At 39.4% G+C, this 25,496-nt stretch overlaps 1 protein-coding gene across 4 annotated transcripts in view; it reads left to right on the forward strand.

The window, feature by feature from the left end:
• Positions 1-25,496, forward strand: part of SLC4A4 (solute carrier family 4 member 4) — a 316,692-nt gene that overhangs the window by 52,470 nt on the left and 238,726 nt on the right. For all 4 annotated transcript variants that reach the window (XM_036878971.2, XM_036878970.2, XM_057502301.1 and 1 more), the window contains exon 3: positions 4,385-4,564. In XM_036878971.2, coding sequence (XP_036734866.1) covers positions 4,385-4,564 — 180 coding nt within the window. The remainder of the gene's footprint in view (positions 1-4,384; positions 4,565-25,496) is intronic.

Consider the following 25,496-nt stretch of genomic DNA (forward strand, 5'->3'; position numbering starts at 1 on the left):
GTATACTGTTGACCACCCAGTCCTCTATAGAACTTTTAGTTTGGCTGATGGAAATCCTTTTCTGGTTTGATGGATTTAATTCTGCAGAGTTTTAAGTCATCCTGGGTGGTGAAGTGGGTGTCTGTGAAAGCCTCTTTAACTTGAGTGACTACAGAGTTTGTAAGTGTGAAGAGTTGTCTGTTGCCTTGAAAACATGAGCGCAGCTACCAATGCCCTTAGTTTAGAAATATCTTAGGAATTGGAAGAATTGGACATGATAGCATCACTATACTTCTATTTTAAATTGTTTTAATTTTTTTATTGAAGTATCATTGATATACAATCTTATATTGGTTTCAAGTTTACAACACAGTGGTTCAACAGTTACCCACGTTATTAAATCCTCACCCCAGTAGTACAGTTACTATCTGTCAACACAGGAAGATGTAACAGAATCATTGACTATATTCTCCATGCAGTACTACTATCCCCGTGATCAACTTATAGGATGATCGAGAATTTTTGAGCATCACTGTGGTTCTCCTTTGACTGAGGTGAAACAAATGTGAAGGGGAAGAAAAACCAAGGATCACATAGTGGAAGTTTCTGATATTCAGAGATTACCAGGAAAGCCATGTTTTCTTCCTAGTAGTACTGGCTGTGGGATGGATTGTGAGATATTCCCAAGACATTTAGAGCTTGTTGGGAACTTGTACCATCTGTCAGAGAAAGGCATGCATGGTATTTATTTGAACACATGATACTGAGGCCACTGCCAAATCAAGGGCTGAATGCCCTTTGACTCACACCTAAATGTGCACTGTCAAATGGAGGTTTCAGTAACTTTACTTCATAAAATTTTGAGGAGCAAGAATGTACTCTTTAATAACATTTAAACCAACTGCCTTTTCCTTATGAATTACAACTATTAAAAATTTATTTTGCTCCTTTTAAAATTATCTTTAGAAGCAGTTTTTATTGAAATTTCTAACAAGGTTTTTTTTTTTTTTTGAGCCTACAATTCCCTTATAAATTAAGCAAGTAACTGTCTCTGATTCATTGAGCATCTTAATGTTTTGCAGACTCTTGTTGGATTGGAAAGCTGTCAGGTTTCTTGTTTGCATTTTACATGTAAAATAATACTGGACCCTCAGCCTTTGTGGCTTTCCTAAGTGCTTGATATCATATTATAAGTTGTAATTTTAAAATAGCCATCAGTCTTCATGACATATCTCTGATACCAGTAAAGATATTTTATTGATAATAAATATTGAGATTCACCTATGATATTCTTCATATTCTGTGAATATTCTTAATATTCTATTATGATCACAGTAGCATATGGTAATCAGTAATTCTGTTTCTATTGATCCTGAAGACAGGTGTTCTGTGGGGGAAATAAGAATATTTCCATTTGAACTCATTTTACTCTTGGTACTTTTTGTTACTGCACACATATGCTTATGAAATATTTGAGCATCACCTTGAGAAACCAGGCTTTACCTTCAGTCCCCAAAGCGAGCTGAAGTGGAGAGTGAGTGGGAAGTCACTGATGGAACACAAGAACTGTCTCTGAGCTCCTAAAGGTTTTTAGTCTCAGGACCATATTCCTTTCCTTTGATCTGGACACAGACAGAAAAGGAAAATTTAGTTACCAGTAATATATGAGAGGAGAAAAGAGGATGCTTTGAGTTTTGAATTGAATTGATGCTCGAGCTTAGTGCCATGATCTCCTCTAGCAGCTCCTGGAAGGCATTACCTCCTTATTCAGGGAATATTTTACTGTACTGTGAGGATCCCTACAAAAAGTTCTCTAGCCCTCTGTGGGCACCAGAGAAGTGTAACTTCCCAGGGTTGTCACTGAGAGTATTCAGATGCCCAAGAGTGGTTGTATATGGGATGGGGGTGGGAACAGAGAATGACTGCAAATGGGCATGCGGGATCTTTTTGGACTGGTGGAAATGTTCTAAAATTAGACTGTGGTGGTGGTTGCACAGCTCTGTGGATATTCTAAAAATCATTGACTTGTGCCTTTAAAATAAGTGAGTTTTATGGCGTGTAAATTATACCTCAACAAAGCTGATAAAAAATTGTCTGAAACTTGGGATGTCCTGAAAGGAATTCCGTCACTGCCTGGTATCAGGGCCCGTTGGGCAGTACCAATCTGAAAGCGTCCCCATCTGTGTGAAGGTGTGATGGAGTGAGCAGGAAAGGCCCCAAGGCAGGAGCTGGAGGACAAGAGGAGAGACTGAGTCCCACCCATACGGCAGGGAGGAGGCCTGTGATCACGATGGGAATGAATGGTGCCCCTTTGCTGGTGATTACAACTCCAGCTGGGTTCCAAAAGGTGAAGAACATTCCTCTCCTTGGGCTTTGAAAGCTCACTTTCTGAATGGCCCTAACTCTTTCATTAGCTTGCTAGCTTGACCGTAACAACATTATCACCAGGAAGCATATTTTAAAATCCTATCAGCCCATACTCACTGTCTTTTCAATGATTTGTCAAATGTGCTTTGCAGATTTGGGTAAATATATTTTTAAAAATTTCCCTGTATAACATCAATATGACTAATGTAACTTAACCACATCTTTCTTTTTCTGCTTAGTTGCTATTATTTAATAAAGTGTAGAGAACATTTAACGTGACAGGTTTTTTTTTTTTTAAAGTGCAACCTCTTAATTTTTTATGTTTTCCTAATTCCTGAATAAGGGCAACCAAGCTTCCAGTGTTTGATTTACTAAAGAAATTGGTTGGCTCTGCTTACATATGTTGTGTGATTTGAGATAAAGCTGCAGGACTCCCTAAGTGATCTGGGGCACAGGAAACAATTGACACTGTTTCTTAATCCACATAGTTTCTCAGACATTTCCTGCTTCCTAGTATAATAAAGCTTTCCCATGAGAACAATTTACTTGCAAAGGGTTAGGCCTGATAAATTTCTCATTGGCACTCATTCTGTGGGGGGCATGTTACCGTGCTTTGCAGGAAGCTGAGTTGGTATATGTGTTTGTATGTGTGCTGGGGAGGGGGGAGGTTCATTCCAGGTATTAGATACTTTGTTTTGAATGCTCACACCTTCACTTAGGGTATGGCATTCCGTGGTTGCAGCTTCTTTCTGGAAGGAGCATTTAATTGTTCCAGTACTTTCAATCTGAGGGAACACCCCCATGAATTATGGTGCTTTTAGATACACCTGATAAGTTACTGTGGAAAGTTATTCATGACCACCTACATCAGATGTGCTGTCGTGTATGTGTGGTACATGTTAGGTGTGACATTACCTGGAGCATTGTAGAGTGGTCATCAAGGAATAATTCCAGAATGGGAAAGGAAACCCGCTAATGAGAGCATCTAATCTAATTTGTAGGTCAAACGAAAAGTTCTCACATTACCTCAGATATGGTGGTTCCCATATTCAGAAGTTGGGCTGCATATAAAGTGAAAGTAAAAGTTTCCCAATTAAAAAAAAAGGATGTGAAACTTTGGTTTCTTTTTCTCTCCTGTCTTACTAGATTTTATAAAAATTATACCACTTCTCAGTTTTACAGCATCTTCCATCTAGAGAACTAAAAGCATTTTACAATCTTTTTTCTTCATGCCCTTCTCTTCAAGGCAATTTTTGCTGGGCTGGGTTTATTTTTATCATTGCAACAACCAGTTTTTAGAAACTTTTGGAAACGAAAAAAGAAAAATGAGAATGGCACTGTAGCTGACATTCATTTTAGCTGTTTCCTAGTGTGAACATTTGAGTATTTCTAAAATCTTCTCTCCAAGTATGTCTTATTATTTCTGTTTGTCCCAATTCTAAGTTGCTGTTCTGCTGATTGGGTAAAAAAAAGTTTTTTTTTTTTTTTTTCCGGAAATGATTATCTCCAGCAGAATAACTTCTTGAACTTTGAGTTAGGTCTTTATTTTTTGCCATTCCAAGAGCTCTTTTCTCAGTACCCTGTTCAATGTAGTCACACTCATAGATGGTTAGAACTGGAAGGACCTTCAGGGATTACCCAGTGTAAGCCTCTCATTATACAAATGCTGTGTTTGAGGTCCAGAATAGATAAGGGACATGTTCAAGGTCAAATAGTTAATTGGTGGCAGAGGTATAACTAGAATCAAGGATTCTTGATTTCCGGCTCAGTATTCTTTGGTTTTCCTAAACAAAAGTAGTTTATCTGGATAGACTATCTAGAATATACCTTTGCAGAACCCTAGTGTTAATCAATAGGTTGAATTACACTTTTGCTCAGAAAATTGTAAGGAAAATTTATTTTTCCAGTTTTAGTGTGACAAATATGAATGATAACATTGATGTCAAAGACATTTTCTTCTAAGCTGTGTGAATCTGGTGGAATTTATATGCAGTAGAGATGAGATTGGAAATGACTGGTGATTTGTGTTCTTCCTTAGGCCACCATACAATCTACATTGGGGTCCATGTGCCGAAGAGCTACAGGAGAAGGAGACGCCACAAGAGGAAGACAGGGCACAAAGAAAAGAAGGAAAAGGAGAGAATCTCTGAGAACTACTCTGATAAGTCAGACGTGGAAAATGCCGATGACTCCAGCAGCAGCATCCTGAAACCTCTCAGTGAGTACTCGCGGGCTGCTGGTGCCTCTCTTACTCCTGTATCCTTGGGGCAGATACTCTGTAGGCTCTTGTGGCCCATGGGAGGGATGCAGTGATTCGGGGATTGTCTCCTCTGAAGGGTAATGTCTACAGAGACACTTTCCTTGTTTCAGCAGGCTGGTCTAGGAAGAGATCTGGTAGGATCTGAGTGGATTAGAAAAGATCTGACAAAGTTAAGGCCTGGTGTTGTAGTTTACATTATGACTAGTGAAATAGGTCAGAATGTTATAGATGGTGTTTAACTACAGTAAGCAGCAGTGAATGGAAGACTCAAACTTTTGAATTGTTTCCTGCTTAGAAATAGACAATACTGAGGCAGTAGGTCAAGGTGAGAATTATATAGATACAGCATGTATAGGGTTATAGATGACATTTAACCAGGTTGCTGGCCAGGTTGATGATTTAAAAAGGAATAGTGGAAAGGTATGCTGTAAATCAGAGAAGAATGTAGAGTGGCCCAGCTGTTGAAATGTTAAACATATTAGATATTGTACATTGGATAGCAATGTGATTAAGGACAGAACAGCAGGAGGCCAAAGAACACCCGGGATTCAAGTGATAGGGTGGACTGTGTGTATATTCTTTTTCTTACTTGTGGTATGGAGACTACTTGGCTATCTGGGTAACTTTGCAGCTGAAGTAAGAATGACTTTAAGAGTAGAAGGGAGAAGCAGTAGAAACAGATGCCAATTTTGGGAGATTCTCCAACAGGAGTTACATAGTGACAGCTTTCCATGTTGGCAGAGCTCTATACAGTCTTTATTTCTTTGCTACAGTTGCAGAAATACAGAACTGCAATAAAATGCATTGTGGGTGGCCCAGGGAAAGATACAGTTCAGTCATTGCAAGTGATGAGAGTCCAGATTAGAATGAACAGCTCAGAGGGTTGAAAAGTGAATTTAGAGTTAAAGAGAGTGTGAAGTACAGTGATGTGAGTCTGTGTATCTTTCATAGTCTCAGTACTGGAACTGAGCAGGTGGCTTAGAAGCTAGAGAGGTGCAGTACAGATGAACCACTAAAGTAAAGAGAAAACATCTGAGGAGAGCTTGGAGATGGACCAGTAAATTAAAATTTAAAGGTGTTGGAATAAGTGTGAGGCAGCAGAGCCCAAAGGGCAGGAGATCAAAATTATGTACCTCTCGGGCTGGAATGTTGGGGGAGTCTTTCTGAAAGGAATCCTTCATATACTGACAAAAACAATGGGGTTTTAAGCAAAGTCCTTGAAATGCAGATAAAAAAGGTCACAGTTAATAGGAGGAACAAGAGATAACATCCCTTTACAAATGAATTACTACTGTTTATCTTGGTTTGCTGTTTGTTTTTGGCGAGGCCTGAGCCAGAAACCAGGATGCTCTCACCAGGGTATGTGAGCTCACTCAGCGGTGTGTACATTTGCCTTCTCTCCCACCCCCTCTTGCTCATAAGCCATGCCTTGTTCTGCCATCTAAGAACTAGAGTACATTATCACTGTAGATACTAAAAAGGGAAGAGAAGCTCACCTAGACAAACGGGCTAAGGGATTTTGAGATAATTTTGTACCAACTTTTCAGGAAGGGCAATGGAAATAATGCCAGTGATACTCTAGTAGGTAGTAGGGAGTGAAGAGATCAGAAAGATACTGAGACTGGGTGTGTGCCAACCATGGGAGTATTTTATGTGGCATTCGGGGACCAGTTAGAGCACAGCATGTAAAATAAACAAGGCAGTCCATTCCCTTTACCCTTAGAGGTCTCTGCCCTGGGGACTGCGTTGTGTTGTATACTTGGTTTCTGAAGGAATTGTACATAGAGACCGTTGTTAAGGACCAAATTGCTCAACGATCATAAGGAAATTATTTGTAAATGTGCATTTTCTACTTATTTTCCTGCTAGTCAGTAAGTTATGCTGAAATGTGCCTTTGATAGATTTGATATGAGTCATCCAATTTGACATGAAGGTCCTCTTAGAATTACCACACTTTCTCTACTGCTTATCACAGAGACTAGATGGATTGGCAGCTGGTTTATCTGGGGCAGTTCTATTTAAAAGTCAGAATTGCTCCCAGGTATAGAAAGACATTTAAGCCTATGATTTGGAGGTTAAAATCAGCTACAGACCTCTGGCACCTACATGACAAAAAAAATCCTATGGGAAAACTCTCTTACAGAAATATCTGCCTAGTACACCATTATTGCCTTTTATGATCAGCCACAGTTTCTATTATCCCTGGGTCTGGGGTGTTTGAGTTACTTATGTATCTAGACACACCACGTTCTATAGACCATATTCCTGCATGGGCCTGCATTGTGTCAGATGATGCTTACAACTTTTGAAAAATCCCCACAAATAGAGTAACTTGATGAGAATCATCCTGATTCTTTGTTGCTAACCCATATGCAGTCCATCAGTGGCTTCTGTTGGTTCTGCCTCTCAAAGTCATCTGAATCTGTCTACTCCTTTTCAGTTTGGCTGCCACATTCTGGTTCAGGAATCATCATCTCTTGCTTAGACAACTCCCTCCATTTTTCAAGTCCTTTTTTCACAGTGGCAACAGCGATCATCCTAAAATTTAAATTGGATCATGCCATTCCTCTGTTGAAAATGTCCTGTTATCCTTAGAGTAAAATCTCAGGTTGGCATCATGGCCCACATTGTCTCTCCAGTCCTGCTTTGTGTCATTCTTTCCTTGCTCGCTTTATTTTAACCACATTGATTTTTCAGTTCCTTGGTGCCCAAACCTTTCCTGCCTCAGGGCCTTTGCACATGCAATCCTATCTTTCTGGAATGGTCATCTCATTCTTGTCTGGTTAGCTTTTCTCTCCCTTTATGTTCCAGCTTTAAAATTTTTGCTATTCAGAGAAGCCTCTTCCTATTACTATACCCACTGGAAGTTTTCTAGAGTTATTCTTTCTCAACTCTGTTTCTCATACTACGTTTCAACTTCAATTTTGCGAATCTACAGTTTTGTCTTGTGCTGAGGCTAGCTTGTGAGCTCCCTGAGTGATAGGATCAGATTTGTATAGTTCACTGTGTTATCTCCAGCACCTAGCTCACTGCCAGGCATACAGTATGTGCTTCACAAATGCTTATTGAAGAGCAGTTGAATGGATGGATTGCTACTACAGAGGAAGATATAAACATTGCTTTTATTTGTCTGAGTATTTCCCATTATAAAGATCTAGCTGACTTTCTTGTTTTTAATCTTTGCACATAATCTTTATATTTCCCTGTACTGCCTTCTTCCTTACCACATAAAAGCTGTCCTAACTTTTAATTATTTCACTTTTGAAAGTGCTTTATTATTTTAACTACTGCTAAAGTGGTATTTTGGTCTGGGTGGCTGATTCCTGAGAGTGTTCAGTTGCTTGTCGCGCACAGCTGATAAAAGAAATCGGTCCACAGGGCACATGGATTCATTGCATACACTTAAAAATACTCACTATTCCACAGAGAACTCAGGCAGTTCGGTTTCAGAAGCCACATTAAGGAGGCATGGAATTGAATAGTAAAGGGCATTTAGAAGAAGAAACAAGCCAAATGTCTTCCAGTATTTAGTCACATCAGGAAGATGTTGTAATGAGCAGATTCATTTAGTTCAGAGATGCTTTTTCTTTTCTCTGTGGCTCTGGTGTCAAGGCAGGGCTTCTAAAAAGTGAATGCACGTTTTGAGCTTTGAGGATGAAGCTAGCTAGTGTCATCTCCTCTCAGAGCTCAGCAGCAGCTCCAGATCCTTGCACAGCTGCACTTTCCAGTGGGTGCCGAGCTGGTTTGGGACACAGATAAGGAAATGTGTCTGAGAAGTGCGGTTTGCTGAGCAATGGCAGAGAGGCTGGGGAAGAGTGAAATGGAAGCAAGCAGGAGGAGAGACCAGGGAATGAGGAGGTGGTGTGGAGTGGGTGGTGGAGAGAAAAGTTAGATTGTGCTCTTTCTTAAAAATAATCCTTTTACCTCCTCCACCATGTACTTTTTTTTTTTTCCTATGTTAGCAGCTGCCATCCTCTGAGGGGTGCTCAGAAAGTGGGTGGGAAAGTGGTCCTTGATGAGACAGTCTTTGGAAACACAGCACAACTTCCCACCACAGATGTTTTTGACTTCTGAACTTCTCATCTTGTTAGTGTCCTGGGATATTCATGGGAAAATTCATAAGCCACTTTGTGACTACAGAGACTCCAAGGTTGTATAGAATGTTAGGAAACAGAGCTATGAACAGAATATCCTGTTCAGCATATTGGTCTGATGTGTAATATATTTCTTAATAAGCTTGAACATGCATCAAAGCCTGCAGGTGCTGCCTCTCACCCGTATGTCTTCGCCCATTTGGAATCATACCGCTAGGTATGTGTATACAGATGCTCATTCAGTCTTGCGGTATTCTTTTTTAGCAACTTGGATGTGTGCCAGAACTGATGGATTTATGCTAGTGAACATTGTTGTGTGAGCCTGAAACAATGGATGCCAGTTGGTGATCCAGCTATATTCAGGAAGCTGAAACAGAGAAACGGGTAGCTGCCTTTGTTTGGTGCTTCTGGGTGAATGCAGAATACCCTTCTCGAAGAGCCAAGATTATTTAAGGTTTTATCATTTGCCTTCTGCTTTTCCCAATGCACAGTCCATGCCTTTCCCCAACCCAGCCTCATCCTTCTTGGTGCATTTCTACTTTCCTTTGATTTTTAAAATGTTTTCAGGCAAGACCCTTAATTCTCTTGTCATAAAGTAAGATTTCTTTGGTTTTCTGTATGCTAATAGCATATCCCCCAAAGGAATCAGTATGCAGGAGAGAGGGGAATCTTTAGAATGTGTGTAAAATGAGGAAGATTCTGTCCCTGTTAAGAAACAAAACAAAACACAAATGCAGAAGAACTGTACTGCTTCTTTCATCCTCTTCTGTTTTTCATCTTATGTAAGGAGGAGAAAGTTCTTCATCTTTAAGTCTGAAACAATGGCTTTTTATGTTAAAAATAATCGAAAGCTTAGTTTTCTTTCTCAGAAAGAGCACTTGTAATGCAATTTTACTGTCAAGGTTAGTAGCTCATATTTGAGCCAGATCGAGTCTGAATCCGAGCTCATACTAGCAGTGTAACTTTGGCAAGATACTAACCTCTCTGTGCTCCAGTTCTTCATCTGTAAAAAAGGGATAATGATAATTCATAGCATCCTGAGTATTAAATGAGCAGTACATCTGGCTAGCAATTATTTTTTATTTTCTCTGAACACTTTCTTCAAGCTCTTTTCCCATTCATTTTACACCAGTAATGCCCAAAGCTTCAAGCTAAAACTTTGTAGAGGATTAATTCCCTGTTAACACTAATCATTATTTTTTAAACTCTTCCGGCCTTTTCTGCTACAAATTTCCACTAGCTTTTCTTTGGCTTAAGCTGTCAGTGTGGCTCCTGGCTTCCAGAGGCATCTTTGGGAGAGCGAACTGCAGTTCAGTCTTTTAACTCACCAGCCTGGATGCTGGGGGGACAGGTGAAGGGCCTGGGGAAACAAGACTTGCAAGACACAGAACAATACCTCCTGTGGTAGTCGCTTGTGTACAGTACTACCACCAGCAAATGACTCTGCCTGCCACGTGTGTCTAGTTTAACAGTTGGCATTTAGTTAGCAGTTGGAATTCCCAGTTCTGGGCTCCTACAAACCAATGGGCTGTTTGCTCTTTTCATGGGAAGGCTCTTTTATGGACTCTTTCTTAGTGAAATTAATCAGGTCAAGAAGGGCTGTTGGGTGGGACAAGTCAGCAACTTGAAGGCAGGGCTGTGCAGGAAGGAGAAAGGTTTGGCATACCTGTGTTTTCGGTGGCACTGGGTTGCTCTGAATGTTGTGTTTCGTGTGGTATGAATAATTGCCATTTATTCCTCAGTGGTGCTGATGAATACAGGAGCACTGTCGTGGTGCTTCTGTCTTTAGCCAGTTAACTACATACGTCTCTTTGGGAGCCTTGCATTTCTGAAATGCAGTTCTTGTGAAGTCACTTTGGAATGCCCTCCAAGTGGCAGTTCTTACGCTACGAGAGGGTGTCACTTCTTATTGCCTCCGACTAGTCTGTTACAATAGTTACTCTGCTTTATCATGCCATGGGTTGTTATGAATACTGTGCTTACATGTGTCATGGGAGACTTGATGTTGCCGCTATTTATAGTGACTCATGAATCTGGGAGGCCTCAGAGGGCTCTGCTGTGCTCCGGGTGCTGGGGTATTTGAGTCTAAAGAGAGATTGTGACTTGGGTTCGAAAATAGGGGAAAACCAGAGCCATGTGTAGAATTTAAGATGTGAAATATCCTTTAGTGAAGTGAATGGGGGTGTAAGTGACTCCTGCCACAGGCATTACCACCTACACAGAAGGCAGGGCACCTCCTGTGGTCTGGGTTCAGGTTTATAAGACAGGAAGCTTGAGGCGTGATTGTGTTTGTGAGTCTTTGTGCGATTGGAATGCCCTTGAGAGAATGAAAGACTCTGGCAAGGATCTTCTTGAAATGGTATCCTGTTTAGGAAACTTCTCATATTGAAGGAAATAAATCTGTATGAGGTCTTAATACCAGGGATTGAGATTCAGGGCTTTGTGAGTTTGAGTTGCTGATGCAGAAGTAGTTAGGATGGGGGACCACGGGGGACCATGAGTATACACTATAAATAAATTCTCCGGAATTCTTCCATGACTACAATCAGGACACAGGAATGTTGGATTCTTTTAATAACTTTCCCATGGATGGGGAGTGTTACTTCACTTTTCAGCACATTTTTATAGAGGTGTCGTGAGCACAGAGTCACCATTATCCTGGCTACCTATATAATCAAAACTCTCAATTGTCCTCAATTTTTTCGTGTTCTTTTTCTTCCATGGCCAGCCACTCACTGAGTCCCATTTGCTTTTCCTTCAAAAGGTCTCTTATGTCTGCCTTTTCCTTTAAATTCCTAAGGCAACATCTTATTTGGGTTTTCAGCCTTTGGGTTCTTTCTTGAAATAGAAGAGAAATATTTCAGACAAGGCTGCCAGATGTCAAAATATCACGTCCATCTAGTTTCTCCCTAATTAAACAAACAAGCAATTAAAACAAAAACCTTCTAATGCTCCTCAATACTTAAAGCAGGTTCCTAACTTGGGGTTCTTAGACATGAAGAGCAAATTGACAATGTAATGAAGTTCCTTTCCTCTGCTGTTTTTAACATTTGAAGTAGTTTAATGAAAATCACAGGTTTCCTCTGTTTCAGCAAGCCTTAGAGAGTGCACTTATAACCAGCTCATAGTGATTCTCTCAGCTTTTGAACTCCTGAGGCAGGTCTTGCCCACATTACATATTCTGCAACTTAGACCTCTGCTGCTTCAAGTACCGACTTACTCTGTCACTCAGGTATGTGTCATCTCTGCAGCAGTATTGTTAGGGCCGCAAGGGCAGGAGCGACATCTTCTACTTATTTTGAGTCATGTTCTGAAATAGCATATCCTTTGACTCAATGCATAAATAAAATGTCCAGAAATTACCAATTAGTGAAAAATATTCTGATCTGCCTGATGAAACAACAACTAGAGAGGAAATGTTACATACTTATTCAGCATTAACAAATACCTTACCTAAAAAAATGTTATTCTGCCCAACCTAAATCTTAGTGAAATGTGATTAAGACAGAAATCACCAGAGCTGTGCAATAGGATGAGTTGAATAATGGTGAAATGAAAAGAGGGAAGGCCAGGAGAGGCCATTTTTTTCCCAAGCCATATAGTTCTACAACTTTGTTTTGCAATGACTAATTAGAACATAAATACAAGAGAAATTCTCCATGTTTTCAAAACAGAAATAAAAGTGCTACCCTGCATATACTTTTTCTCATGGGAAGATATTAAAATATGTGAGATTATACAGGTCAATGTAAGAATGCAAAATATTATTTGTGATGGCATTTCTCTAAAGAACCATATGGCATAATGAGTTGGAATAAGCCTGCCCTTGCTTATTTAGGACTCATATTCCATGGTGGTGAGTGAGGATAGCATATAAAAGAGGCTACTTAAGAGAGTGAGATTTGTTAATTACCGAATGTGTCACCAAGGCTTTGTGAAGTGTCTTACATAGAGAATGTTAAGAATTGTTTATGTATGTGCATTATGGATAAACAGATTAATCCATATCAATGCAGAGATGAACTTAGATGACCTTTGTACATCCTTCTCAGAATTATGATTTAATGATTTTGAAACGAGAACATCCCTAAATTTTTTTTCTTTTGCTGTTTGCCAAATAAGCAGAATTCCATTTTTCAAAAGAGCAGTATGCCCTTGCTACCCTCTAGAAGCCATTTTTGGTAGAGATGTTACTGTGATTCAGCACTTCATATTAAAATTATCCTTTGTCAGTTACCAAAATTTTACCACAAAGACCACAAGAGAAAGCAATTACATTTAACTGATTCTGCTTCATTTATGAGGCTTTGGGAAGGAATAATTTAGGTGTAATGGAAAGTGTAACTTCTGAATGCAAATTCACAATAAACATGTGGACCACATAGCTAGCTGTGTTCATTCAAATTGAAGTTGTTTTCAGCAGAAAATAGGGCAATTTCTGTTGCCAAGTAATGGGAATAGCAATTTCTGTAACTAGAAATTCACTGTAAATTCGCCCAACATCCTGAACACATTGCATGAGCAACTATAAAATCCTAAGTCAATTCTTTGTCTAAAGTAAGAGTGGCTCTTTATTTCTTGTGAAACTACTGAATGCCCCAAACAAACAAACACCAAGGAAACAGCAAAAAATTTCAAAAATATTTTTGGATTATTTTTTTATTGAAGTCCACACCCAGAAACAGCTAATACTCTTCTCTTGTTCCTCCAATTCTTAAATAGATTTTGAGCAAAAGGTACTCTGGTTAAGAAGGGCCGAAGGTGGATAACTAGTATTCACTGGCCACTTCATTTAAATCAAATGCTACTCTAAGATTTTGAAAGTGTGAGTGAAAAGTGTGGGGCTTGAGGAAACTTTTATGAGCTATCACTTGCGTGCTCAAATCAAATTTGTAAGGTTTATGGATTTTCCCCCCTCACCCCTGCCACAAAACTGACTGGGAATCTGCCCATGCTATATTCTCTCTAAGCTCCTTTTGTTCTGTTATGATTCTTTCTGAGATTTGTGAAAACATCTAGAGGTGAATATAATGGGGTAAATTTGAGGATCTTTTTTGCACTCTTTGTATACAGTGAGCGGCAAGCTTTCCCTTCCTGGCGGGCGGCGGGAGTGTAGGCTTTAAGAGCGGGAGTGGGCAAGCTTTATTTTACTAGAAGGCTCATACAGTTTAGATGGAAAAGAAATCAGTCAAGGGCCTTGTATAAGAAGAAAAACCAACCTGGAGAATGTTTTTATTTTTAAATCACAGTTGAGCTTTAAAAATGTCATTGAGTTGTGTATTTCGGCCAGGTGTAAGATAGAGCGAGAAAACGCGTGAATGACGGTGAAGGTAAGAGGAGACAGATGAGGCGAAGAAGTCTGAGAGAGAAGTGGAGGAGCCTGACTGTCAAGAAAGACAGCAAGACCAAAGAAAAACAGGAAAATCACTGGGCGAGTGGCAAAAGCTAACACTGCACCTCAAAATAGAGCCTGTTGCTGTGGCGTCTACCTGCCTTACCTTTAGTTCCCTGAGGATAGTTTTTTTCACCATGATTATGAACTGATTACAGTGATACCTAACTCACTTCCTTTCATTCCTATACTTACATTACCTCTTTGTATTGGCTTTAGAGTCTTATAAAACTCTAGTTTTTGTCTTATACTAGTTTTTTTCTTAATACTTGTTTTTGTTTGGTCTAGAGTGTGTGTGTGTGTGTGTGTGTGTAATACCAGAACACCACAGAGTAAAAACTTTAGCACACTAAAAAGCCCTTTAAAATAGTCTTTTGTCTTCTAACAGGTCATTTATTGTAACTCTGCCATTCAGTTTATCTCCTTATGGGAGAGTACCACTAGTATTTGTTCAGACACAGACAAAGCTGGAGGATAGTACTTACTTTCTACAGAGGCTCCCCCAAGTGTCCACACAAAGTCCAAGACTGGCCCCTTAGTAATCTGCCTGATGACAGTGGAAAATCAAAATGAGGCAGTGGTACTTTTTTGGAAGACAGCTGGGCCTAGGAGAATTTTTGTAAGCAATGATCTGTTCTTTAATTGAAACCACTGGATGTGGTTAGTAGTTTATTTTAAAAACACCATATGTTAGTCCATTCCTGTATATTGTGACAATCATGGTTTAATCAAACCCTGCTTGTGGCATTTCTGTTCAGTGTTCATAAAAGAGCAGCCTGCTTCCTTGATATGCTGAACTCTGTGCCAAATGCCAACACATTCACAATTACAGTTTGGCTTTTAGGCAATTATGCAACTTTTTGAGTATGTGGTAGGTTTTTATTTATTTTCTCACTTTCACTAATTTGTCATATTCTTAAATGGAAAAATATTTTCTTAGCCTTTTGTTTGGTGAACAGTGACTTTTACTCCTTTTTGCATGGTTCCCCTGAGAGGAAATAAGCTAATGTAACTGCTTTTTGACTCTTCTTCTGGCCAGAAAGCCAAACTAATGTAGGATCTCATTGAGACATGATCTATTTATATGAACCATAAGCTTGTAAACTTGTCATCGTCCTTCATGGTTCTGGGGAGGCACCCCCTTAGCCACTGCAACGCAGTGGGAAAGACATGCAGCCAGAGCCCTGAGCCTTCAATTCAGTGCAGTGTGAGTCAGTTTAGTTCATTTCAGTTTAATCCATTTTGATCCAATACAAGAAATATTAATGGAGTACTTCTTTTCAGGCATCATCCTGGGCACTGGACCTGCAGAGATGAAAATTCCATTAAAAAACTAACATTTTAGATGAAAAAAATGACAGAAATCAGACAAATTTCAGAGAATGTGATAATTGCTATAGTGGAGTTTACATAAGGTGGTATAAGAGCATAGAGGAAGGTGCCTGTTTGGCAAGGGGATGGGGAGAAGGCCTCACGGAGGAGGAAGTAGCCCCTGAGTGGAGCCTTGGAGTGGCAGGAGTATGCCAGGGGGTGGGAGAGGGAGGGTGGGGACCTAGATAGGTTTCACTGCCCCATTCACCCAGGAATGGACTACAGCTAGTGCACAGCAATGTGCTTCTACCAAAACATCCCTTCTTCCTTAGAAAGAAAAAATATGGTTGATTTCTTTTTGTACTTAAGTTATCACAAAAGTTCATTTCAGGAGACCCTGCTTATTAGTCTGTGTGATACCCATTCTCCTCTTCTTTACCCTCAAAACTTCATTATGTTTATGACAGAAATGTGTCAAAACCTAAATGTGCTAAAAATCTTGATTTCCCAGGTTCCTTTGTGGCTAGAGGTGGCCATGTGACTTAGTCCTGACCAAGGAGATGTCAGCCTAAGTGTAGTGGGTGGTGTTTAAAGAAATGTATTGTTTCCTGATGGAAGGGATAGGTGGCTGGCTCACACTGTAATGGGTATTAGTGAATAAATATTTTAGTTCCATTATTTCCTCCATAAATAGTAAAAAAATTGTCATGTGATTTTGTTTCTATAACATAAGACATGGCATCTCTTAACTTTGTCATTATCTCTGGTGAACCTGAATAAGCCCTTACATTTTCTAGGTTTATCTGTTTATATGTTGATTTATCCATTCTCTCTTTCCTTACAAAGGAAGGTTATGACAAGTAATAAGAATGACTCTGTCTATAACGTAACTTGAATTTCACTGACAAAATGTTGCTGATAATAATAATAATAATGATAATAATAAATATTTGTTGAACACAAGCTCTCACCTAGGTACTCTGCAGGTACCCACCCAGAAATAATCTTAGTTTTCCTTATTAAAGCTCTCTGAGGTTAATGTTCTCTTTTTTGGGATTGAGGACCCTGAAGCTCACCAAAGTGGGTAACTCACCTGACATTACATGGTTGGAAAGTAGCTTTCCTGGGACACTGGAGTCTGACTCCAAGCAAAGGATCTTAACCATGGTACTAGAATGATTATGAAAAAGGTCAGATTAGGCTTTCTCAGAGCTTTGTGCTAGAGGGCATGAACATCGAAACACATTGTACAATCCACATTCAATTTGTATTGTCAATGTTGATTCTTTATGTACTCAGACTGCTCTGCAGAGTGATAAAGAACAAGCAAAATAAAAAACAAAAGCAAAAAAAAAGAGATATTACATAAATATATAATAGAATATTACTCAGCCATAAAAAAGAATGAAATCCTGCCATTCGTAGCAACATGGATGAACATAGAGGGTATTATGCTAAGTGAAATAAGTCATACAGAAAATGACAAATGCCATCTGATTTCATTTACATGTGGGATCTAAAAAACAAAAGAACAGACAAGATTGAAGTGGACAAATATAGAGAACAGACTGGGGGTTATCGTGGTGTGGGGAAGAGAAGAGTGAAATAGGTGAAGGAGAAAAAAATTAGTGAGGATGTTTGATATCTTCATCTGGGTGATGGTTACGTGAGTTTACACACATGTCAAAATTCATCAAACTGTACATCTGTGCATTTTATTATATGTACCTCAATATAAAAGACTTTAAAAATAAAAAAAATCTTTAAATAAAAAATTACTTAAGCAAAATAGATTAAGAAGGCTTTCCTTTTGTTCCTTGAAATTCTTTGTTTAATCCAGAAATCTTAGCTTTGAATCTGAGACATCAGGCACCTTTTTATTACAGATTTTCTAAGTAAATAACTTCACTGTTTGAGAAAGCACATTAAAAAATCTATGACTAAAGTAGCTAAAATGGACTAGATGAAATGGGTAGTATGGATGGATGTTGCTGTGGACAGATAGTTTTCCTTTCTGGGTGAAATGAACTATTTATGTTAAAACCTGTTATCTGTTTTATAAATAAATCTATCAATCATCATTTGTTCATCCATTCTTTAAACTTTATTTTGAATTTTAAAGTTTTGAAATTTGGTCATTTATCTTGGTTATGTACTTTGGAAATATTTTGGTTTCAAGTGATTTATTATAAAATGTCACTCAACTTCCCTGCTCTAGGAAGTCCTTAACACTCTGGTCTGTTCCTTCTCAACAAATGGAAATCATGAGAAAGTTACTCAGTCCTGAGGACTCTAGGAGGACTTTTTTTTTTTTGGTATCATTAATCTATAATTACATGAGGAATATTATGTTTACTAGACTCTCCCCATCACCAAGTGCCACCCACATACCCCATTACAGTCACTGTCCATCAGTGGCCACTTACCCATCAACTGTGAGTCTTCTGCTGTTTTGCTCCTTCAGTTTTTTTCTTTGTTCTTATACTCTATATATGAGTGAAATCATTTGATACTTGTTTTTCTCCACCTGGCTTATTTCACTGAGCATAATACCCTCTAGCTCCATCCATGTTGTTCCAAATAGTAGGATTTGTTTTCTTCTTATGCCTGAATAATCTACCATTTGCAACAACATGGATGGAGCTGGAGGATATTATGCTCAGTGAAATAAGCCAGGTGGAGAAAGACAAATGCCAAATGATTTCCCTCATTATGCTTTTTGGGTGTTGAGGCATGTGAGTTCTTTATATATTTTGGATGTTAATCCCTTGTCAGATATGTCATTTACAAATATATTTTCCCGTACTGCAGGATGCCTTTTTGTTCTGTTGATGGTGTCCTTTGCCATACAGAAACTTTTTAGCTTGATGTAGTCCCATGTGTTCATTTTTGCTTTTGTTTCCCTTTCTCAAGGAGATGCGTTCAGGAAGAAGTTGCTCATGCTTATACTCAGATTTTTGCCTATGTTGTCTTCTAAGAGTTTTATGGTTTCATGACTTACATTAAGATCTTTGATCCATTTCGAGTTTACTTTGTACATGGGGTTAAACAATAATCCAGTTTCATTCTCTTGCATGTAGCTGTCCAGTTTTGCCAACACCAGCTGTTGAAGAGGCTGTCCTTTCCCCATTGTATGTCCATGGCTCCTTTGTTGCATATTAATTGACCGTATATGTTTGGGTTAGTATCTGGACTCTCTATTCTGTTCCACTGGTCTGTGGGTCTATTCTTGTGCCAGTACCAAATTGTCTTGATTACTGTGGCTTTGTAGTAGAGCTTGAAGTTGGGAAGCAAGATCCCCTCCTGCTTTATTCTTCCTTCTCAGGATTGCTTTGGCTATTCGGGATCTTTTGTGGTTCCATACAAATTTCAGAACTATTTTTTCAGTTCATTGAAGAATGCTGTTGGTATTTTGATAGGGATTGCATTGAATCTATAGATTGCTTTAGGCAGGATGGCCATTTTGACAATATTAATTCTTTCTAGCCAAGAGCATGGGATGAATTTCCATTTGTTAGTGTCCTCTTTAATATCTCTTAAGAGTGTCTTGTAGTTTTCAGGGTATAGGTCTTTCACTTCCTTGGTTAGGTTTATTCCTAAGTAATTTATTCTTTTTGATGCAATTGTGAATGGAATTGTTTTCCTGATTTCTCTTTTTGCTAGCTCATCATCAGTGCATAGGAAAGCAACAGATTTCTGAGTCTTAATTTTGTATCCTGCAACTTTGCTGAATTCAGATATTAGTTCTAGTAGTTTTGGAGTGAAGTCTTTCGGGTTTTTTATGTACAATGTATGTCATCTGCAAATAGTGACAGTTTGACTTCTTCTTTACTATCTGGATGCCTTGTATTTCTTTGTTTTGTTTCATTGCCATGGCTAGGACCTCCAGTACTGTGTTGAATAACAGTGGGGAGAGTGGGCATCCCTGTCTATTTCCTAATCTTAGAGGAAAAGCTATCAGCTGTTCACTGTTAAGTATGATGTTGGCTGTGGGTTTGTCATATATGGTCTTTATTATATTGAGGTACTTGCTGTCCATACCCATTTTGTTGAGAGTTTTTATCATGAATGGATGTTGAATTTTGTTGAATGCTTTTTCAGCATCTATGGAGATGATCATGTGGTTTTTGTCCTTCTTTTTGTTGATGTGGTGGATGATATTGATGGATTTTCGAATGTTGTACCATCCTTGCATCCCTGAGATGAATCCCACTTAATCATGGTGTATGATCCTCTTGATGTATTTTTGAATTCAATTTGCTAATATTTTGTTGAGTATTTTTGCATCTATGTTCATCAGGGATATTGGTCTGTAATTTTCTTTTTTTGTGGTGTATTTGCCTGGTTTTGGTATTAGAGTGATGCTGGCCTCATAGAATGAGTTTGGGAGTATTCCCTCCTCTTCTATTTTTTGGAAAACTTCAAGGAGAAGGGGTATTATGTCTTCTCTATATGTCTGGTAAAATTCAGTGGTGAATCCATCTGGTCTGGGAGTTTTGTTCTTGGGTAGTTTTTTGATTACCAATTCAATTTCGTTGCTGGTAATTGGTCTATTTAGATTTTCTGTTTCTTCCTTGGTTAGTCTTGGAAGGTTGTATTTTTCTAGAAAGTTGTCTATTTCTTCTAGGTTATCCAGCTTGTTAGCATATAGATTTTCATAGTATTCTTTAATAATTCTTTGTATTTCTGTGGGGTCCATTGTGATTTTTCCTTTCTCATTTCTAATTTTGTTTATGTGTGTAGATTCTCTTTTTCTCTTAATAAGTCTGGCTAGGGGTTTATCTATTTTGTTTATTTTCTCAAAGAACCAGCTCTTGGTTTCATTGATTTTTTTGTATTGTTTTATTCATTTCAATTTTATTTATTTCTTCTCTGATCTTTATTATGTCCCTCCTTCTGCTGACTTTGTACCTCATTTGTTCTTCTTTTTCCAATTTCAATAATTGTGACTTTACACTATTCATTTGGGATGGTTGTTCCTTCTTTAAATAGGCCTGAATTGCTATATACTTTCCTCTTAGTACTGTCTTCAGTGCATCCCACAGAAGTTGGTGCTTTTTGCTGCTGTTGTCATTTGTCTCCATATATTGCTTGATCTCTGTTTTAATTTGGTCATTGATCCTTTGATTATTTAGGAGCATGTTGTTAAGCCTCCATGTGTTTGTGGGCCTTTTTGTTTTCTTTGTACAATTTATTTCTAGTTTTATACCTTTGTGGTCTGAGCAGTTGGTTGGTAGAATCTTAATCTTTTTGAATTTACTGAGGTTCTTTTTGTGGCCTAGTATGTGGTCTATTCTGGAAAATGTTCTATGTGCACTTGAGAAGTATGTGTATCCTGCTGCTTTTGGGTGTAGAGTTCTGTTGATGTCTGTTAGGTCCATCTGTTCTAGTATGTTGTTCAGTCCCTCTGTGTCCTTACTTATTTTCTGTCTGGTGGATCTGTCCTTTGGAGGTTCAAGGGTAGCTTCTTTACTATCTAACCATCTGGTGAGTTGAAGTCTCCTAGGATGAATGCATTGCATTCCATTTCCTCCTTTAATTCTGGTAGTACTTGTTTCACATATGTTGGTGCTCCTGTGTTGAGTACATATACATTTTTAATGGTTCTATCCTTTTGTTGGACTGTCCCCTTTATCATTATGTAGTGTTCTTCTTTATCTCTTGTTACTCTTTGTTTTGAAGTCTCTTTTGTCTGATACAAGTACTGCAACTCCTGCTTTTTTCTCCCTATTGTATGCATGAATTATCTTTTTCCATCCCTTCTCTTTTAGTCTATGTATGTCTTTGGTTTTGAGGTGAGTGTCTTGCAAGCAGTATATAGATGGGTCTTGCTTATCTATCTATTCTATTACTCTGTGTCTTTTGATTGTTGCATTCAGTCCATTTACATTTAGGGTGATTATTGAAAGGTTTGTACTTATTGCCTTTGCAGGGTTTAGATTCATGTTTACCAAAGGTTCAAGGGTAGCTTCTTTACTATCTAACCATCTAACTTAGCTCTCTTATTAAGATATTATAAATATAGTCTGATGATTCTTTATTTCTCTCCCTTCTTATTCTTCCTCCTCCATTCTTTATATGTTAGGTGTTTTATTCTGTATTCTTGGTGTTTCCTTTGACTGCTTTTGTGGGTAGTTGATTTTGTTTTTTGCCTTTAGTTAGTGTTTGGTTGGTCTGCTTTCTTTGGTGTGATTTTATTTTCTCTGGTGACATCTATGTAGCCTTAGAAGTGCTTCCATCTAGAGCATTCCCTTTAAAATATCCTGTAGAGGTGGTTTGTGGGAGGCAAATTCCCTCAACTTTTGCTTGTCTGGGAGTTTTTTAATCCATCCTTCATATTAAAATGATAATCATGCTGGATACAGTATTCTTGGTTCAAGGCCCTTCTGTTTCATTGCATTAAATATATCATGCCATTCTCTTCTGGCCTGTAAGGTTTCTGTTGAGAAGTCTGATGATAGCCCGATCTTTTCTCTCTCTCTGGCTGCGTTTAATACTCTGTCCTTGTCTTTGATTTTTGCCATTTTAATTCTTATATGTCTTGATTTTGTCCTCCTTGGGTCCTTTGTGGTGGGAGATCTGTGGGCTTCCATGGTCTGAGAGACTATTTCCTCCCCCAGTTTGGAGAAGTTTTTACCACTTATTTCTTCAAAGACACTTTCTATCCATTTTTCTCTCCTTCTTCTGGTACCCCTATAATGTGAATATTGTTCCATTTGGATTGGTCACACAGTTCTCTTAATATTCTTTCATTCCTGGAGATCCTTTTTTCTCTCCCTGCCTCAGCTTCTCTGTATTCCTGTTCTCTGATTTCTATTCCATAAACAGTCTCTTGCACCTCATCCAGTCTGCTCTTAAGTCCTTCCAGTGATTGTTTCATTTCTGTAATCTCCTTCCTGACTTCCTCCCTTTGCTCTTGCATATTTCTCTGCAGGTCCATCAGCATGGTTATGACCTTTATTTTGAATTCTTTTTCAGGATGACTGGTTATATCTATCTCCCCAGACCCTCTCTCTAGGGTTGTCTGGGTGATTCTTGACTGGACCAGATTCTTCTCCCTTTTCATGACAATACAGGTAGTCACAGGCAGGTGGCACTTGTGTCAGCTGGGAGGACAAAGTCCCTTCCTGCTTGCTGGTCTCTTTGCCCTTCTCCGCTGCCTGTGTCAGTTACCCACACATCAATCCTCTGAGCTGCTGTGGGTGCGGCAGCCCTCAGGGTAGCCCAGAGCCCTGCGGGGAGTGGCAGGTGCGCCGTGTGTGTTCTTCTGTGAGAACGGCACCCCTTCACACCTTGATCCAGTTTCTCTGTCTGTACTGGGCAGTTGCGTGCCAGCAGCAGCCTCTGAGTGTGGCCCGTGTAGCTGTGCTCTGGGAGGAGACTGGGCGTTTGCTGTGGGTGGGGCCGCTCTGTGGCTGCTCTGCCGCTGTGGTGGTGCAGTGCTGGCTGGGAGAACAAATGGCAGGCTGCTTATCGCCGTGAGGGGCTTTGGGGCTGGGTTACCCCCCAGGGGCTTGGGGCGCCTGAAGTTTGTTAGGATTCCCAGCCTGCTGGGCTGAGTGTGCCGGGACGATTCCATCCAGCTTTTAATCCCCTGTCCCTTTAAGACTTTCATAAAGCACTCACTTTTCTTTTGTCCCAGTTAGAGCCGGCTGTGGGGATCTGCTCTCAGATTTTACTTTTTCCGCTTCTCTAATATCCAGTACACCATGCAATGTGTGTCTGTACTCCCGGTGCAGATTACTAGGGCTGGTTATTTAGCAGTCCTGGGCTTCCACTCCCTCCCGCTCTGATTCTTTCCTCCCACTGGTCAGCTGGGGTAGGGGAATGCTCAGGTCCCTCCACGTCATGGCTTTGTATCTTACCCTTTTTGTGAGATGCTGAGTTCTTGCAGTTGTAGATGTAGTCTGACTGTTGTACTGTATCTCCTGGTGTCTCTGTTAGGCGTAGTTGTATTTGTTGTATTTTCAAAAATATATATGGTTTTGGAAGGAGATTTCCTCCGCCCTACTTACACCACCATCTTGGCTCCTCCTTATACGTCTAGGGAGACTCTTAAACTGCAGGATCACAGCCGCATCAGGAGAGATGAGAGACCTCATTTGTCTACCCTTCCTTCCATCCAGAATATTTATGTCAGATGTTCTGTGTGCCAGGTTCAGTGTTAGCTGCTGGGGATATGATGGTGGGCAAAATTAAAGACAACTTTCTACACTTAGGGAGTTAATAGTCTGTTTGGAGTTACAGTAACTGATCCAACACCTATGCCAATAAATGTTAAATTGCACCTATGGTGAGTGATGTGTGGAATGTGGCCCATGGTGCTATAAAATCTGATAATAGTGGGATTTGACCAAAATAGGGAGATCAGGAAATGACTTCTGTGAGGAAGTCATACTTGACTTGAGATCTGAAGGATGAGAAAGTAAAGAATTTGGTGAAGTTTGAAGAGAAGAACCCTGCAGGTAAAACACCTGACCTGGCTCCATGCCAGGAGGAAGTGTGGACGCAACTGCACTCGTGTATGACGTGCGCTATCAGCACTGCTGGACTACATGAGGCCTCTGGGAGAAAAAATCCACCTGATACATAAAAAAATTCAGTTTGCATTGACTGATATCTGTCAAGGTGAAAGGTGCCAATTTCAGGCTAATAATTTGGCTTGTAGAATGCCATATGCACACAGTAAGGTGAAGCATCGGTTTTTTATTTGAGTATAAATAGAACTTTTTGCTTTCCTGCTTCATCTTTCCCAAGGCTGTTTTATCTGCTGGACCTCCAACTTCTGTTTATGTGTCATTGCTGTCTTTTCTGCAAATACATCTTCCTACTGTATCTGTGTGTCAAATAAAGGATCTGTTTTTGAGCCCCTAGTGAGTCTCAGCAAAAGCTTTGGCATTGGCAGGAGAAGTGCATTCCTACCTTCTCTAGGGGCTCTGTGACTGTCTATTGTGATGTAACTCTCTGGGCTGTCAAGATCGTCCCAAGGGTACCAGTGCTACAGTTAGAATATAGAAGGGTGGTGGGGCAAACCATTCTGGGTGAATTTTTCAGGAACATTAACTTTAAATCATAAGCATGCCTTTTCTATCTGTGACTCACAAGATGTAAGGAAGAGAAAGAAGATTGAATGACAGGGTTAAGAGGATTCAAAACCTCATCTCTGCTTCTGCTTACTCAATAACTTCCTTCCAGAATGGCTTTTCATATATCACAAGAGTGGGCAATGATATCTTACTATGGCAGTTAGTACTTATTCTGTTAGAGCCAGGGCAGGAAGAGAAGTTTCTGATGCAAAGGGAGAATTTGTTTGGCCAGAGGAATTATGGAGCCTTTATATACTAAGTACATTAGTATATTTTTGTTCACTGTACTTTTTAAGTCCATGATCAAGAAATGTGAATTTTCCCTAAAAAAGAAATCAGAAAAGGTCCCAGGAGGACCTCATTGACTCTAGCAAAAATGTTTTTTATAGCACTTCTTATGTCTTCACACTTGACTTTTTCCTCCTTTGATCCAAGTTGCATTTTTCCATCCAAGGTATTTTGGATGACATTGAAAAATGTCCTTGGGCTTTTTGTGCACAGTTCAAAGGGCATTCAGAGTTGACTAAGGTGAGGTGACTATATGTTGCAAGATATTTTAGTTCTGGATATTGCTATATAATTTACAAAGGCTTTTATGAACAGTTGTGCAGTTGCTCCATCCTTGATGCCATTAGGGTGAGAATTATTTCTGTTCTAGAAATACGAATCAGATATTCCCACAGGCTAATAACTTGTCTGAGGTCACACATCCTGTATTGGAGGAGTCAGGCTTAGGAGAAGGTCTTTGATCTCTTGGTCTAGCTCTCTTTATACTGTATCATGAAGCTATAATGCGGGACTGGTTGGACTGAAAAGGAGGGGCATCTGATCTGGTGCAGTCAAGTCCTGGAGGATTCCATTATTCTTTTCTCCAAAGCTTGGTGTATGCAAAATTAGAAAATTAAAGCTATGAATAGTTGTTTTCCACTTGATTGGTCTAAAGTCAACTGAATCCCAGAGAAAACTCCACTGAAAGCAGGTTGCCTTGGAAATGGATGAGCATAGCA

This window comes from Manis pentadactyla, chromosome 5 (genome assembly GCF_030020395.1).
Source record: "Manis pentadactyla isolate mManPen7 chromosome 5, mManPen7.hap1, whole genome shotgun sequence".
NCBI lineage: Eukaryota > Metazoa > Chordata > Mammalia > Pholidota > Manidae > Manis > Manis pentadactyla.